The sequence below is a fragment of the Microtus oregoni genome, unplaced genomic scaffold, assembly GCF_018167655.1.
Source record: "Microtus oregoni isolate MIOR12 unplaced genomic scaffold, Mior012 000094F_ref0000399, whole genome shotgun sequence".
NCBI classification, from domain to species: Eukaryota; Metazoa; Chordata; class Mammalia; order Rodentia; family Cricetidae; genus Microtus; species Microtus oregoni.
The window spans coordinates 3,512,903-3,531,479 of record NW_024544707.1 but is presented as its reverse complement, the minus strand read 5'-3'; the positions used below and the strand labels follow the sequence as shown (position 1 = coordinate 3,531,479).

Below are 18,577 nucleotides of genomic sequence, written 5' to 3'. Positions count from 1 at the left end.
GTTTAAATATAACTTTTGGTTAAGCTGACATTTATCTGTGACACAGACTTCTTTCTATTGTACCTATGTTGTCTAAAATTTTACTTGGAAGATGGTTATTTAAGGATCCATATGAAGTTCAAAAGTTAGTTCATGTGTGAATAATTAAACTACCTATAGGAAATTCAATAGCAAATTAGCAAAATAATAATAGGGTTTAGATAACTCATTTATATGGCAGAGTATTTCACATGCATATGACAATATTTTATTAAGATTAGAGCAATTGCAGAAAGATTTCTTTTCAATAGTAATTATGGAGAGAACAAATTTTAGACATAGAAGAATTATTTACCCCATCCAATTTTTACTTGGTGTGCTTGAATTTCTCCCACTACATATGGTTTCTTTGGGTATTCAGGATTGTCTGGACAAGTAGAATATTTTACTTCTCTGCTGGGGTTGCTTCTTCCTTCCAGATTGCTGGCAAAAATCTGTTTGTGTAAAAGAAAACATTTTGTTGGACATTGGCAATAAACGTCTGCTTTGATAATGTGTAATGTGCAGCTGGGTGAGCATTTCCAAGAATTAAATGTAAAGCAAAGTTTCATTTCAAAGAAAAAGCCACCATTTATTACAGCAAAGAGTTTAGTCTTTTTTTTTCTTTTTCTTTTTTTTTTTCAAGACAGGGTTTCTCTGTGGCTTTGGAGCCTGTCCTGGAACTAGCTCTGTAGACCAGGTTGGTCTCGAACTCACAGAGATCCGCCTGCCTCTGCCTCCCGAGAGCTGGGATTAAAGGCGTGCACCACCATCGCCCGGCAAGAGTTTAGTCTTATATGAAAACACAACACCAGTTATTATAGTATGACACATACCCAAAACTTGTATGTAGTATTTCTCTGAAGATTTTCTACAATGCAGGAGAGATCTTTTCCACTGTATTTAGGTTTAAAACCAAATCCCTGAAAATGAAGGACAGGGAGTTTAGGAATGAAACTTAGGTTCAAGCTCTAGCTTCAACTTACTATTTACCTTAATGCTCTTGAGAAAGTACCTTAGACTTTCTGAACCCCAAAGGGTCCTCTACATATATGTTACAGCTGTTAGCTTGATGCTTTCTTGGGACTCCTAATAGTGGGAGTGGGTGTATCTCTGACTCTTTTGCCTGTGTTTGAGAGTTTTCCCCTCCTATTGGGTTGGCTTGTCCAGCTCTGATATGAGGGCTTTTGCCTTGTCATATTATATCTTGTTTGACTGTGTTTGCTTGTTGTCTCTTGGATTCCTGCTCATTTTTGAAGGGAAATGAAGGAGTAGCAGTTCTGGGAGGTGTGTGTGTGTGTGTGTGTGTGTGTGTGTGTGTGTGTGTTGGGGTGAATCTAGTAGGAGTGGTGTTGTAAAGGGATGTATTGTGTGAGAGAAGTTAGTTTTAATAGACAATGGAGATAAATTTTAGTTTTAAATGTTCCATTTATCACAACATAGTGATATAGCACATGTAAGAGCAAGTTGCCTATTAGTTATGACCCAGAACACGTCTCAGTGTTATCTCTTCCATTTAACATTTTGTGGCTTGTACATAGTAATTTGTGGCTCCTGTTTAAATTGACCGGCTCTTTGACACAGATTTGAAAGCTCCAAATGGAATGAAATAGTTGCCCACCCACATGAGGAAACTGAGATGAAGGTGGACAGCTTGGCAGAATTGTGTAAAGGTGCTGAAAGATATCTGTGACCACAGAGAGTCAGCCAGAACAGGGCTGGAGCTGAAAATGCTAACAGATGTCTTTGAATAGAACGAGCAGAGTGCAGAGATGCTGCTGTTGCCTTGAGCTAGTTGAGGTTGAGCAACCTATGCAGACTTGCCCAACAGTTGCTCTGCACTGAGCCCATTCAGAACACAGGGACTCAAGGTTGTTCCCCCCTCCAAGTGAGAAGTGAGTATAAAAAGGTATTGAGAGATGAGGCTAAAGATCATAGCCCCCAAACAGGACACTTACAGATCTTGGTTCCTCCATCTCGAGGACATAAGTAAGAGTGTCATTTGGGTTTGGGTTTGTTGGGGCACACCATTCCAACCACAAACGATAGACTCCTGCTTCTTTCAACTTAGGAGGCAGCGGTGCCGGAGGTGTGTTTCCTGATGTGTGGAAGACGGCTATTTCACTGTAATTACTAAAAGGATATGTAAAAGTGGAAACACCAGTTTCAGGATCTCATGGCACTGTACATTTTTCAATAGTGAAAATAATTCAGTGTACCTGGAGCCGAAGTGATTTTTGGCAGCTAATCTGAATGCATACTTCGTAGAAGCAGTCAGTTTAAAGATCTTGTGCTGTTTCATGGGACCACTGTAGCAAATTTTGAACTCTTCACCTTTACCCTTGACAATGCACACAAAATATTAGAATATTTTAAAATAGTGCACTTAATAGCACATACTCATCATAACCTTAATCATTCACAATCAGGTGAATGATTTTCCATGATATCTGTGCAAGAGGTTTTAGCCTGATGGGGTCCCTGCACTGAGAGGGGAAAATGGACACAAGCTCTCATCCTTTATCTGGAAGTTATCTCCAGTTGAAAAGTGCTTGCAAAGGAAAAATTCATTTTCTCCCATGGAGTCTCACTGGGTATCCAAACCACGCTTAAGGGCAGGATCCATTCCTAACAGTAGTTGACCAAGGCAAAATGAACTCAAATAGTATTTTTTTAAGATTTTTTTTAGTGACTCATAATGCTTTGTCTGGCCATTTAAAAATATCTATAAGTCTTTTCCTTAGATATTATGGTATTTGATTCTTATGAGATTTCTTGGTGTGTGAACATGGGTCTCTATGTCTATATGTGTTTATCTGCTTTTTCTCTGGCTCTTTTTTTCTGTTCATGTTTCTTTTGTCCTATTCAGGTTTCCTTGTTTTTATATAGCTTATTATTATTTTCTTCTTTCTTGTTTTAGATGCCTATTTTCTAAGGAGAATGACAAAATGTGTGGATTTGAATGGGGGATGCACAGGGGACCTGGAGTTGAGGGAGGGGAAATAGTAATTTGTGTATATTATATGAAAAATTATTTTAATAAAAATAAAATCAAAATAAGTGTGCATACCTCATCCCACTCCAAAAGGAAGCTGCTTATTTTGGATCCATTATCTTTGGAATCCTGCATAGATCAGAATAATAAAATTATGATAAGTTCTTTTTATATAATACATATGTATATGTGTTGTGTATTATATACATTGTGTATGCATTTAATGTGGTATAAATTACTGCAATTTTTTGGATACTTGCTTTTATGACAATTCAGATTTTAGGTTAGAACACATGTTTTACAGTCTACAATGCACACACTGATTCTATAATTTCTGTTTTCACACTGAATTAAAGGAAAGAAATTAAAACTGACACTTAAGAAAAAGAAGAGATATATTTATTGATAACTGTGATGACTACCCCCAAAATTTCTGTGCTGGAAAGGGCAGTTCATTTTTTATTAATTATCTAAATTCTATTGACATTTCTCAATTTGCTTGGCAGGACCTCTCAGAGTGAAGAGAAAGAGCATTGTGAAGAGAAGCATTAGAGAAGTAAGTTTGATTAAGCATGCATAATCCATCTTTAAAGTTCAGGATTCCGGAGAGTGTTTTAAAGTCACAATGAGATACTTTTGTTAGTAAAATCCTTACTTTCCACTGCAGGTTCAGGCTGTTCTTGGTTCTCCTAATTAGTTTTGGTGCAAGTGGAGGGTCTGGTTCACAGCCACGTGTTGTGAAACTAACCACTTCAGACACATTTCTGTGCTCTGTGTCTCTTATGGTTGTAACTCTGAAAGGGTAACAACAATTGTCATAAGCTTTCAAGTACTGAGTCGCAGGATTGTGTTTCTAGACACAGGTTTTATTGTTCTGTTGTTAGCATATATTCTTTATAAATAGTAACGGCTCACATTTTCTCAATTTCATAGAAGATCATACCCCCTCTTTTCCCATTATTCTCTTTTGCTCCCTTCTAACTCCCAATAGTCCCCTACTTTCTATCTTCATGCCCTTTCTTTTCAGGGTAACCTAATGAATTAAACTAGGGTTTCTTACATGAGTTTGGAGGTGGGGTTGTTTGAACCTAAAAGGAAGGGGCATTTTGCTGGTAAAAAAAAAATAAAAACAGGCTGACTTCAGGAATTTTAAGTACTAAACTCTCAAAGGTTAAGGAGTCTTGGTTGGCTTACAGGCTGGTTGCAGGTTGTATAAGACAGACTTCTTACCTTAAAAAGTAGACTGTGCAGGGCTGGAGATCATGTAGATCCACTGTAACTTCATTATCACTGTGAAGATAATCTTTGTTTACATGGGATCTCACCTATATTTAACAGCTAATAAGCAGTCCTAGTCTCATAATACCTGAATAACTGATAAAGAACCACAGTTTTCCTTGAAGTTTGGATAATTTTGAACCACATTATATGTGTACAAAATAACGTCACTAGTAGGCTCCTTTTGTTTTCTTATTGCTCTAGGTAGAACCTCAAGTACTATACTGAATAGATATGGAGACAGTGGACAACCTTGTCTTATTCCTGTTTTCAGTGGTATCTCTTTGACTTTCTGTCTGTTTAGAGATGTGGGATTCCCCTCTGTATGCTGTGAATCTGTTTTATTACTATTGGTTACTAAAGAATCTGCTTTGGGCCTATTGCAGTGCTGAATAGAACAAGGTGGGAATTCCTACCAGAGATAGAGGAGAGAAGAATGTGTAGTCAGAGAGAAGCTATGTAGCTGCTGAAGGAGACTAAATCCCTGGAACCTTATCAGTAAACCACAAGCCTCATGTTAAAATATAAAATAACAGAAATGGTTTAATTTAAGATATAAGAGCTAGCTAAGTGAATGGCCAAGCAGTGTTATAATTAATATACTTTCTGTGTTATTATTTCACATCTGAGTGTCTGGGAACAAATGAGCATCCTCCACCTACAAAATGGTGCCCAACATGTGGTACAAATCCACAGCAAGAAAGCATCCAAATTAACAGAAATAATAAATGAAAAGGGGACACAACAACAAATATTGAGGAAATTCAGAAAATCATTAGGTCATACTATAAAAGCATATACTCCACAAAATTGGAAAATTAAAAAGAAATGGACAATTTTCTGGATAAGTACCACATACCAAAATTAAATGAAGGCCAGGTAGACAATTTAAATATACTTATTACCTACAAGAAAATAGAAGCTGTCATCAAAATCCTGCCAATGAAAAAAAGCCTAAGGCTGGACAGTTTCAGTGCAGAATTCTTCCAGAAGTTCAAATAAGAGCTAATAGCTATACTTCTTAAAGTGTTCCATATAATAGAAACAGAAGGAACATTGCCAAACTCTTTATGAGGCTACAGTTACCCTGATACCAATACTGCACAAAGACTCAACCAAGAAAGAAAATATCAGATCAATCTCACTCATGAACATTGATGCAAAAATACTCAATAAAATACTGGTCAGGGGCTTAAGAGCATTGGCTGTTCTTCCAGAGGTCCTGAGTTCAATTCCCAGCAACCACTTGGTGGGTCACAGCCATCTGTAATGGGATCTGTGCCTTCTTCTGGCCTTCAGTTGTACATGCAGATAGAGCACCATATAAATAAATTTAATAAATACTTAATAAAATACTGAAAAAGCATATGCAAGAACACATCAAAAAATCATCCACCATGATCAAGTTGGCTTTATCCCAGAGTAGCAGGGATGGTTCAACATATGAAAATCTGTCAGTGTAATCGTTCATATAAATAAACTGAAAGAAAAAATCCATATAATCATCTCATTAGATGCTGAAAAAGCATTTGACAAAATCCACCACCCCTTTATGATTAATGTCTTGGAGAGATTACGGATATAAGGAACATATCTAAACATAATGAAAGCAATATACAGCAAGCCGACAGCCAATATCAAATTAAATGGCGAGAAAGTCAAATTGATTCCACTAAAATCAGGAACAAGACAAGGCCACCACTGTCTCCATATCTATTCAACATAGTTCTTGAAGTTCAGGCTAGAACAATAATACAACAAAAGGAGATCAAGGGGCTACCAATTGGAATGGAAGAAGTCAATCTCTCACTATTTGCAGATGATATGATAGTATACATACGTGACCCCAAAAATTCTACTAGGGAACTTCTACAGCTGATAAATCTCTTTAGTAATGTTATAGAATACAAGATCAACTAAAAAATATCAGTAGCCATGCCATATGCAAATGATAAAGAAGTTGTGAAAGAAACTAGAGAATCATCACCTTTTACAAAAGCCACAAATAACATAAAATATCTTCAGGGTAACCCTAACCAAAGAAGGGAAAGTCATGTTTGAGAAAAACTTTAAGTCTTTGGAGAAGGAAATTAAAGAAGATACCAGAAAATGGAAAGGTCACCCATGCTCTTGGGAAGGCAGGATCAACATAATAAAAACGGCAATCCTACCAATAGCAATCTATATATTCAATGCAATCCCCATCAAAATCCCAACACAATTCTTCACAGACCTTGAAAGAACAATACTTAAGTTTATATGAAAAACCAAGAAACCCAGGATAGTCAAAACAATCCTTTACAATAAAGGAATTTCTGGAGGTATCACCATCCCTGACATGAAACTCTATTATAGAGTGACAGTAATGAAAACAGCTTGGTACTGGCATAAAAAGCAGAGAGGTTGATCAATGGAATCGAATTGAAGATGCAGATATTAATCCACTCATCTATGTACTCCTGATTTTTGACAAAGAAGCTAAAAATATACAATGGAAAAAAGAAAGTATCTTCAAAAAATGGTGCTGGCATAATTGGATGTCAGTCAGCATGTAGAAGAATGCAAATAGATCCATATCTATTCCCATGCACAAAACTCAAGTCCAAATGGATTAAATACCTCCATATAAATCCAACCACACTGAACCTAATAGAAGAGAAAGTGGGAAGTAGCCTTCAATGCATGGACACAGGAGACTGCTTCCTAAATATAACCTCAGTAACCCAGACACTTAGAGCAACAGTACATAAATGGAATATCGTGAAACTGAAAACCTTTTGTTAAGCAAAAAAAACAGTCAATAAGACAAAAAGGTAGCCTACTGAATGGGAAACCCACATCAGACAGAGGACTGACATCCAAAATATATAAAGAACTCAAGAAATTAGATAACAAAATTCTGAATAATGCAATTAAAAAAATGGGCTACAAAACTAAACAGAGAATTCTCAACAGAAGAATCTCAAATTGCCAAAAGACACTTAAGGAAAGGTCAGCATCCTTAGCCATCAGGGACATTCAAATCAAAACAGCTCTGAGATACCATCTTATACCATTCAGAATGGCTAAGATCAAAAACACCAATGATAATTTACACTGGAGAGGATGTGGAGTAAGGGGAACACTCCTCCATTGGTGGTGGGAATGCAAACTTGCACAACCACTTTGGAAATCAGTATAGCGGTTTCTCAGAAAATTTGGAATCAGCCTACCTCAAGACCCAGCAAAATCACTCCTGGGCTAAAAGATGCTCAATCATAGTACAAGTACTTATTCAACTATTTTCATAACAGAATTATTTATAATAGCCAGAACCTGGCAACAACCTATATGCCCCTCAACCGAAGAATGGATAAAAAAATGTGGCAGATTTACACATTAGAGCACTATTCAGTGGTAAAAAAATTGCATCTTGAATTTTGAATACAAATGGATGGAACTAAAAAACATTATACTGAATGAGGTAACCCAGACCCAAAATATGAATATGTATGTACTCAATCATAAGTGGATACTAGCTGTAAAGCAAAGGATATTGATTTTATAGTTCATGATCCTAGAGCAGCTAAGTAACAAGGTGAACCCTAAGAAAAACATACATAGATCCACCTGGAAAGGGGAAGCAGACAAGATCGCCTGAGAAAATTGGGAGTGTGGTGGTGGGGGGAGTAGGGTGGATGGAAGGGGAAGACTAGTGGAGAAGGGGAGGGGGAGGAGAACTTGAGGAAAGGGGATAGTTGAGATGGACGAAGGACAGAGATGAGAGCAAGGAAAAAGTTATTTTGATTGAGGGAGCCATTATGGGGCTAGCAAGAAACCTGGAACTAGAGAAATTCCCAGGAATTCACAAGGATGACACCAGTTAAGACCCTAAGCAATAGAAGAGAAGATGCTTGAGCTGGCCTTTCCCTGTAGTCAGACTGATGAATATCTTAAATATCACCATAGACCTTCATCCAGAAACTAAACAGAGGTGGAGACCTGCATCTGAGCACTGGACTGAGCTCCCAAATTCCAGTTAAAGAGTGGGAGGAGCAAAAATATGAGCAAATAAGTCAAGACTATGATGGATATACCTAACTGAAATAGTTTACCTGAGGTAATGGGAGCTCACCAACTCCAGCCAGACAGGGAAAGAAACAGCTTAGGTCCAAAATAGTTACTCTGAATGTGGGTGACAGTTGTATGGCTGGGGTAGACTGTAGGGTCACTAGAAGTGGCACCAGGATTTATCCTTACTGCTTGTACTGGCTTTTTGAGATCGCATTCTCTTTAGATGGATACCTTGTTCAGTCTAGATATAGGAAGGAAGGCCTTGGATTTTACTCAAAGCAATGTGCCTTACCCTCTATGAGGAGTGGATGGTGGGTGGGGTAGAGGTTTTAGGTGCATGTAAGGGGAGGAATCCAGGGAGTAGAAACTGGGATTGGTATGTAAAATGTAAAAATATTGCTGGTTTTCTTTTTAAAATTAATTAATTAACTAATTACAAAAGTGTACATAGGCTTGGGAAAGAGAGAACAAAGAGTATAGACAGTTATAAAAAGAATTAATATAAAAGAGTTCAGACAGATATAGATTAAAGGAGTAAAGAGAGTAAATATTTAAAAGCAATAGAGTAAAAAAGGTCACATAAAGATGGAAAATACACAAAAAGTCTGGATTATGTATGCTATTGTGTTTTCTTTGAGTTTTTTGACTGTGAATGAGCTAAGCACAGAAAGACATTTCATTGTTCGGGCCGCTTAGCTAAGCCAACATATATATTTAATAGATATCTTGACTCTAAATTTGGGTTGAAGGATAAGTTCCTTTGGAAAAGAGGTTCTGCTTTTGTTTCCACAGAGGTTAATTGAGAACCTGTATATTCCTTCCAGACTAATGTGGATTGATGGAATAAGTATCAATGAAACCCCTCCCCCCAAATACTTTGCTCAGCAAAAAGCAGGAAGCAGTTTGGTAAGAACTATGCTTAAATTCTGAAATATTGTTTATAAACTTTTGTTTTCATTTAAAGGGGGATACAACATAGAGATGAATACTTTACATTGATATGGACTCTGGATTATTGATACAAATTTAAGGTCAATTTGGTTATGTGAATATTTCTGCTCTTGTTTAAGGTATTGTGTTTGTGCAACTATTTTAAAATGAAACATATTGTTAAGAAATACAGATTAAGAGATAGTCATTTATAATAAACAAACTTTTAGTCATGTTAGTTAGGTTTTCTAGATGTACAGAGATATATTTCAGATAGATAGGTAAATCTTTCAAAGAATTACAGAATATGGTATTGAAAATGTTTTAAGACCTGAGACTCTTCTCTACAGTGAGACATGTCTGCTTCTGGAAGCACCAATTCTCCATAGAGGTTGATGGGCATTGAAGAAACTCATTATGGAAATTGCTTTAATGTGACTAGGCTAACCATTTCGGCAAGAAACTGCTCTTGCCTGCTTGATGGTTTTCTATATAAACTGGACATGCAGGACCTGCTGAAAAATGATTGCTGAAGTTGACTAAAGAAGGTGAGACAGTCCTTCAGCGTTCCTGCTTCATGAAAGAGTCTGCCAGATATTCTGTAGGATACAGAAGAAAGTTACTGACAAATTGCCAATAGAGGCAGATCTGTCTGTGAAATTTCCTGCTTCGTAGAAAAGTCAGTCAGATCTGTAGGCTGAAGATGATGTCCCAATTTTACAATGAACTTTGGGTGGCTTTCGGGGCAGCGAGATGTCTCTGTCAATTCTACGGTTTTGTAAATTGCTTACAATGCACTTCCTGTTAATTTAGGTAACATTATATCCTTCTGTAGTCTTTGATGGAGTTGAAGAATAGATAGAATTATAATTTTCCTTAGTTATGATAAAAGATAAAGTATATATAAATATTGTAATTGTAATTCTTACTTGATAGTTGTTTTGTTGTATGTAATTTTACTATGTTAAAGTTAAAACATTCCTTTTAATTTAGATAGAAAAGGGGAGGTGATGTGGGATTCCTCTCTGTATGCTGTGAATATGTTTTATTATCATTGCTTAATAAAGAATCTGATTTGTGGCTTTTGCAATGCAGAATAGAGTAATGTGGGAATTCTAAGCCGAGTTAGATGAGACAACAATGTGGAGTCAGAGAGATGCCATGGAGGTGCCGAAAGAGACAGAGGCCACAGAACCTTACTGATAAACCATGAGCCTTGAGGTAAAGTATAAAAAATGGAAAATTTGGGTTAATTTAACATATAAGAGTTAGCTAGCAATATGCCTAAGTTACTGGCCAAAACATGTTGTAATTAATATAGTTTCTGTGTTATTATTTTGGGTCTGGGCATCCAGGAACAAATGAGCAACCTCCACATATATTTGGTGTTAGCTGTTGGCTTGCAGTATATTGTGTTTATTATGTTTAGGTATGTTCCTTGTGTTCCTGCTCTCTTCAAGACCTTTATCATGAAGTGATGTTGTACTGAATTAGTGATGTGTGTAAAGTGCATGACATGCCAGAAATAGATTTCCATGCAAGTTAATTTTGCATTTCTCTGTCTCTTACCCAGTATAGAGGATTGTGGGTTGTGATTCTTAAATCTCACAATTTTACATGATAATTATCAAATTAATGGAACTTTACAGAAATTCCCTTTTTTACTTTGAGTATCTGGCCAAAAAGAGTTTTAGAAAATCAAATTGTCTAATATGATTTTCAAAGTATTGTACACCATGTCTTGCTTTCTTACTGCCTAAGGTGAAAAATGGATATAAGAATGTCCCTTTCTCTCTATCTGAATGTCTTTCCTTCCTTGTTTCTGTCTGTTGCATCTTCATTCAGGCTGACTGCTGTTTAGAACATCTGGTTGTGCACATGTTATCTTCTAATGTATTCTCTATAGTCCTGGATCAATCTTCTGAGCCACACCCCTCAATTTTTCTTGCTATTTTAACAGACTCCTTTTTATAACCAGCTCCCAGAACTTAATTAAGAATCCAGGGCTTGAATTTTCACTGCCATGTAAACTATCTCACTTGTTTACCCAACGACAGCATCACGTGGAGCTCTTTCTTTCTAAATTGTAGCAATTGAAAAATGAGGAGGAATTGGAGGTTCACTTTTTTATCCTCCTAAAGTTCAAATTTGTCTACCTGGAAGCTTGTAGATGAAAATGGATGATCTGATATTTAAATAACATCTTCAATCTAATGAGCGTTTTTGATTTTTTGAAAACCAACTATTAGAAAAAACTAAACTAAAAACTAACCCTGTCTAATGGAAGAATCTAGGAAAAAAACGAAGAATTTAGCCAAGGTATAAGTTGGGGCACAATGATTATATGCTTATACAATATACTTGAAGTGAATAACACAAAGTAATTAAAAAGACTTACTTATACATGCTTTTGTAGATTTCATTTTTACCATCGCTAGATAGTGCCAGTTCAAATGTCACAGGAGAATTAATATGATCACATTTTTCAGTACGGTCCAGATTCCATGAAACAGTAGCAGATCTTGTTTGGATATTAGAAATCTAAAATGATAGAAATGCAAGGAATATACTTAAAAATCATGATGTGTAATTTTGAATACAGTCTTTTTCTTCAGTCTTAATTGATATTAGGTGTATCACTCATATTAGGTGCTGAAATACTCAGGTTAAATAATTAGCCATTAATTTTGTGTTTAATAGTGCTGCACTCGTTATTATTGGATTGCTGAAGGAGATTATGAAAATTTAACACAGTAAATACTTAAAATGAATCGTCTATTAAAGAAAACATCAGAGTGAATGTGCAGGGTCAAGAGAGAAAAGGTAAAAAGAACACAAAATCTTCAGTTTAGTTACTTACCACAGGCTTTTCAAGGTTGGAGCAGCAGGGCTGTGCTCTGTATTCTGTATTATTTTCTAAAATTAAGAAAAATCCCAACTCAAACAATAATAATAATATTTTGGCAAAAACAGGATAAAAAAGTTAGGTCTATTATCACCTTTCAAATACCTTAGCACAATGAAAATTACAAAGACCTAATGACAACTTACATTAAACACTAAAACAAGAATCTGATCAAAATATGTGTTAAACTCAGCAGGATATTACAACATTCCTCAATTTAAGTAAAATCAGACAGACTAAGTAGGATTGAAATTTGCAATGTTTCATTAGAAGACAACCAGAAAAGCATTCAAGGATATGCAAATTTTGCAAGAAGATGCCTTTTATACTATGTGTTTTTGTGTGTGTATATGTATGTTGATGGGAATGTAATCCAGGGCCTTTTGCATACTATACAATCGCTGCACCTAGACGCTTTCTCACATTTTTTATGATTTTAAGAGGCAGCCTAATTACGATTTTGCTTACACTAATTGGTCTTCAAAAGAAGAATGAAAGTTCTGTTATTTGCTACAACATATACAAACCCAAATGACATTATACTAAACGAGATAAGTCAAGTCCAAAAAATAAATACAGCATGATCTCACTTATATGGAGAATTTTGTAGAATGAAGGAAATATTAGCAGGAATGGGGTTGAAGTTAGAGAATGGGTAGATGCTAAACAAAGGGAAGAAACTTTCATATGAGAGAAATAGATTTCTGAGAGCTATTACATGGCAGGATGATTCTAGTTAATGTAAGGTATATTGCAATATAAAACACATGCATTTCAAATGTTGTAACATAAAATTCCTGATTGGGGTTAGTTAGCTTTACTTACTAGTTCTACTTTATATTTATAGATTACATGTTTGTGCATCACACTGTACTTTATAAATGTGTGGTTATTATTTGTCAGCTAATAATAAATTAAAAAAAATTATAAAACCATGGAGGTACACGTATCATCAGGTTCAGAGGAAGCAGAAGCAGACAATAGAATGTTAATATTTAAAATGGGCTGCCAAGGTGACATTAGAGAATAATGGTGCTTTCCACCAAGCTTTATGACCTGGATTTGGTCCAGGGACCTGCATCGTTGAAAGAAGAAAATAAACTCCTATGTGTTACCTCTGATATCCCTCATTCACATACATACACGAGGTAAATAAATAATGATATCTAATAGAAATTTATTTAAAAATGCATTGAGAGTCCAACATATTTGACTTGAGTATTCACTGCTCATTGACAACAAAGCTTCATTCCTGGGTCCTCTAATCCTCCCTTGTTCACATACATACACAGACTAAATAAATAAGTATGTATGGTAGAAATATATTTAAAAATGCAGTGAGAGCCCAAAATAGTTGACTTGAATACTCAATGACAACAGTAGTAGATTCCTGGGTTTACCTTTTAGTACTGCATTTGTCGACTGATTCTTCCTTTGTTTTTCATCTGATATCTGCTTATTGTCTTCACCTTCCACATTATTCTCTCTCTTTCCATGATTATCTTCAGTGTAAGCCCTGGTATTATTGGAAATGCTGGCAGCACCAGAAGGTCTGAACACATTATTAATTGAAGAGGGGAGATGAGTGTTTTCAGAGATGAAAATGTTGCGATCACTCTCAGAAATATAGCTTGGAGTACTCACGGTATTTGATGACTTTTGAGTTCCATCAGAGGTGACTGGATCCTGAGCAATTCTGGAAGGACCTGGAGCACTATTAATGATGTCAGAGCCAAGAGTAGCGTTTGAGGTAGAAGTGCTAGGGGTACGTTCAGAGGAACTAGTGATTGTGTCAGTAGTGTTAATGTCTGGAAGAGTGTCGGCAATGTAGATTTTTGGAGTATTGTCAATGGTGCAAGTGCTTGAAGTATTGTTATCAGAGTTAATGCCTAGAGGAGTATCCACCACAGTGTAAGGACAAAGAGGACTAGAAGTACCAGACATGTCATTACTTTTGTTTAGAGGTAAAGGAGTGTTATTAAACATGGAGCTAGTCTTCTGTTCACCAAATCGGCGATCTCTCATTTTCTTCTTTGACATTTTAACATTTCTTTTATGAAATTTGTCATGACGTGCTCTTCCATGACGACAGGGTTCTGAAAAGATGTGATAATGTTCAGTAATCATAATAACCATATTCTTTCAAGTTCTTTCTTCCACTTAAACATCAAAAGAACACCGATAAATCATGCTTTACTTATTTTTTTTACTTTGCTTCAATCCAAATATTCAGTTTTTATGTATATGTTTTATGTATATGTTTTTATGATAAACTGATAGGCATGGAAAAATATGAGCAAATACGGTATTTTTGTAGATAATAACTTCACTTTCAAATCTTCAGATCTTATGATTGTGGTGACAATTCTCCAGGTCCTTTTGTATTTCCAATAGATAGCATTAATAGTCAGGGATTTTTAATAATTTTTCAATCTGAATTTATAGAAAAATATGTACCACAAATCCATGCTATATAGAAGCAAAACAAATGTTAATAAAAATAAAGATTCATGAGTATATTACCTAAGACCATAAACTTTAGGCATTATAAACATTTGGTCTATGGATTATCATTAGCCCTAAGATATATGCATGATATATAATCATTGAAGGAAATGCTATTATTTTCTACTATTTTCAACTTTAATAACTGTCCAAATCTGTTTGCTTTTAAGAAACTGAAAATTCTTCATATTTTTCCACTTTTATAAAATTTTCTGTTTCAAATGACACCTATTCATTATAGTGTACTGATGGATTCCATGAAAACATTTTAATACAACTATATGATGTACTTTGCCAATATTTACCTCCTTACCTTCCCATTTCTTTCCTCTCTCATGCTCTTCTCTATTATTGAGATACTCCTTCTTTTTTCCTTCCTCCTCCTTACCCACTTCTGCCTCCTCATGTTTTTGAGACAAAAATCACATTTCCTAGGCAAGCCTCAAACTCCAGTATAGATGACCTTTAACTTCTAATCCTCCTGCTTTCTACCTCCAGGATGCTGACCTTGTACACAAACACCACCATGTCTAGTTTCGTGTGGTACTGCTGCTTGGGAAATCAGTATGGCAGTTTCTAGAAAATTGGGAATCAACCTACCTTAGGACCCAGCAATATCACTGTTAGTCATATGCCCAAAGGATGCTCAATCATACTACATGGACATTTGCTCAACAGTGTTAATAACAACATTATTTGTAATAGCCAGAACCTGAAAAAAACCTAGATGCCCCTCAACCGAAACATGGATAAAGAAAATGTGATACATTTACACAATGGAGTAGTACTCAGTGTTTAAAAAAATGCCACCTTGGAATTTTCATGCAAAAGGATGGAGCTAGAAAAACCATCCTGAGCGAGTTAACCCAGACCCAGAGAGATGAGCAAGGTATGTACTCACCCATAAGTGGATTCTTGCTGTAAAGCAAATGATATCAAGCTTATAGTCCTTGACCCCAGAAAAAATAAATAACAAGGAGAACCTATGTGAAACATATAAATCACCCTGGTAAGGGGAAATAGACAAAGTATCCTGGAAAAATTGGGAGCCTGGAGGTGGGGTAGAAGGGAGGGAAGAAGGGAAGGAGGAGGATAGAATGCGAGGAGAACTTGAGGGAATGGGGCAGACAAGATGGGAGGACAGAGATGGAGAGCAAGGAAAGAGATATCTTGATTGAGGGAGCCATTATGGGGCTAGCAAGAAATCTGGACCTAGAGAAATTCCCAAGAATCCACAAGTATGACCCCAGATAAGACCCTAAGCAATAATGGAGAGGGTTCCTTAACTGGCCTTGTCCTGTAGTCAGACTGATACTATCTTAAATGTCACCATAGAGCCTTCATCCAGGAAATGATGGAAGCAGAGGCTGAGAGACATAGTGGAGCAGTGGGATGAGCTCCCCAAGTCCAGTTGAAGAGTGGGAGGAGTGAGAGTATGAGCAAAGAGGTCAAGACCATGATTTAGTTTACCTGAACTAATGGGAGCTCACCAACTTTGGCCAGAGATGAAGTAACCAGCGTAGGATGAAAGTAGGTCCTCTGAATGTGGGTGACCGTTTTATGGCTAGAGCAGGCTTTGGGGCCACTGGGAGCGGGGTCAGGATTTGTTCCTACTGCTTGTGCTGACTTTTTGGAACTCATTCTTTTTGGAGAGCTTCCTTGCTCAGGCTAGATATAGTAGGGAGGGCCTCGGACCTTCCTCAAAGCAACGTGCCTTACCCTCTCTGAGGAGTGGATGAAGGGTGGGGCTGGGGTAAGAGGAAGGAATGGGAGGAGGGGAGGAAGTGAGAAGTAGGATTGGTATATATAATGGAAAACAGTTATTGAAAATAAAATTAAAAACGAAAGAAAAGAGAAGAGTGCATACTGGGGTGGAGAGATGGCACAAAGGTTAAGAGCACTGGTGATCTGGGTTCAGTTCCCAGCCCCCATACAGTAGCTAACAACTGCCTGTTAATGCCAGTCCCAGGACATATGATGCCCTCTACTGGGTTTGGCAGGCACTATACACACACAGTGCACAGGCTTCAGGTAGACCCTTTGTACACCTAAAAATAATCAAAATCTCAAAAGAAAGAAAGCACATATTACCGTGATGCTCCTGGTATATAAATGTTGCTGGCGGTGGTCGCAGCGGTGGTGGTGGTAGTGCTGGAGGTGGTGGCATCTGCTGCGGAGCAGCTTCTTGGAAGTAAGGTATTGGGAATTCCCCATGAACTGGGGGACACATAAGCTGAGAGGCTTCTTGGAAGTAAGGTATTGGAAATTCCCCGTGAACTGGGGGATACATAAGCTGAGAGGCTTCTTGGGAGTAAGGTATTGGGAATTCCCCGTGAACTGGGGGATACATAAGCTGAGAGGCCTGAGGGAATGTCAGAGGTGGCGGTGTTATGAAGGGTGAGAGCTGCTGCACAGGAGCAGTCAGGGGCATGTGGTAGTCAAGTGTTTGAGGCACAATTTCTTCCTCCACCTAAAACACAAGACAGAATCATATTAAAATCCACAGAAATCATTACGTTTATGATTTATACCATATCTTGTTAATTTGGCAAGCTATAACATCAAGGACCAATAATCAAGAAGGCAAGATCATTCTTTTTTTCCGCATGTATCTTGCCTTCTTTTGAGACAGGAGCTCATTATGCAGTGAGTTCATTATGAAGTTTCTGCATAGACCAGGCTGACTTTAAACTCACAGAGATCCACCTGCCTCTGCTTCCTGAGTACTGAGATTAAAGATGTGCACCACCATGCTTGGCTGCAGGTAACTTTCTGTTTAAAGGAAGTAATTTCTGGCACACTTCAGAACCTTAAAGTGTACCATATAATTCAAAAGTACCCATTCTAAGCCTCACTTTCTCAATGCTTTACAACTGGAAACTATTGTGAATTTATTAAGAATACTTCTAAAATTCGCTTTTTTTCCTTCTTATTATATCACAGTAGTATTATTCCCATTATGTACTTTCCTTTTTTATTTAACAATATACCTTTGAAGACTTTTCTGTATTTGTTTATAATTATCCTCTCCTTCCCTTTTGAGACAGTCTTTCATTATGAAGCTCTGGTTTTCCTGGACCTCACTATGTACGAGGCTGGTTTTGAACTCACAGAGATCTGCCTTCCTCTGCCTCCCAAGTGCTGTGATCAAAGGTCTACACACCAGAATCATTTCTATTTTCCCATTTTTTGCTTATTGTTAAAGTGCTTCATTATCCTCATAGGTTGTAGTCACTCATTTATAAGCATGTGTTCATTTTCAAACCTCTTTGTGAGTATAAACAGCACTATAAGTTATAGAATATTATGTATATGATTCATATATCATTCCAAAGTTGTAAAAATAAATCTGTCTGATAAATTAAAGAATTTACTTATTGAAGTATTCGAAGTAAAATGCTGAATGTAAGCACAGGTGCTCTCGTATTTTGATTAGGCAATTTATTATTATTATTACAAATTTTCACCTCCTCCCCTCTGATTAGGCAATTTCTTACAAGTAATTTTGTTTAGAATTAAAATACACTATATTGACTCCTTTGGCATGTTTTGCATCTACACCACCATGCAATATACACAAATAAATAAGCCATGAAGCAAAGACTTTGAGGAAGGATAACAAGACATCTTCTCAAGTGTATATTTTCAAGACCATTGGATATTTTCTTATTCTCAGTAGGAGTGTTATCCATCTTTTCGTTTTAGGTGCACAAATAATTGTGTGAGGAATTTTTTTAAAAGTTTTTCTTAGGCCTTTAAGAATGAAATACTACTGAGTTGAAAATACCATGTCATTTTAAGGACCAACGATTGTACGTTTTCAGAAGCCATTACTGTGAGAATTATAATGGTACTTAAGGTCAATTAACAAACTCTACAAAGCAAGGGAAGAT

At 36.6% G+C, this 18,577-nt stretch overlaps 1 protein-coding gene across 1 annotated transcript in view; it reads right to left on the bottom strand.

The window, feature by feature from the left end:
- The window catches only part of LOC121442719 (fibronectin type III domain containing protein 3C1-like), a 51,507-nt gene that overhangs the window by 11,452 nt on the left and 21,478 nt on the right, over nt 1-18,577 (bottom strand). The window contains exons 3-14 of the mRNA XM_041644324.1: nt 16,998-17,154; nt 16,776-16,880; nt 13,580-14,275; nt 12,135-12,190; nt 11,673-11,815; nt 4,244-4,303; nt 3,669-3,807; nt 3,089-3,142; nt 2,238-2,359; nt 1,977-2,151; nt 855-941; nt 335-473 (exon numbers count right to left, since the gene is read on the bottom strand). Of these exons, the coding sequence (XP_041500258.1) occupies nt 335-473; nt 855-941; nt 1,977-2,151; nt 2,238-2,359; nt 3,089-3,142; nt 3,669-3,807; nt 4,244-4,303; nt 11,673-11,815; nt 12,135-12,190; nt 13,580-14,275; nt 16,776-16,880; nt 16,998-17,154 (1,933 nt within the window). The remainder of the gene's footprint in view (nt 1-334; nt 474-854; nt 942-1,976; nt 2,152-2,237; nt 2,360-3,088; nt 3,143-3,668; nt 3,808-4,243; nt 4,304-11,672; nt 11,816-12,134; nt 12,191-13,579; nt 14,276-16,775; nt 16,881-16,997; nt 17,155-18,577) is intronic.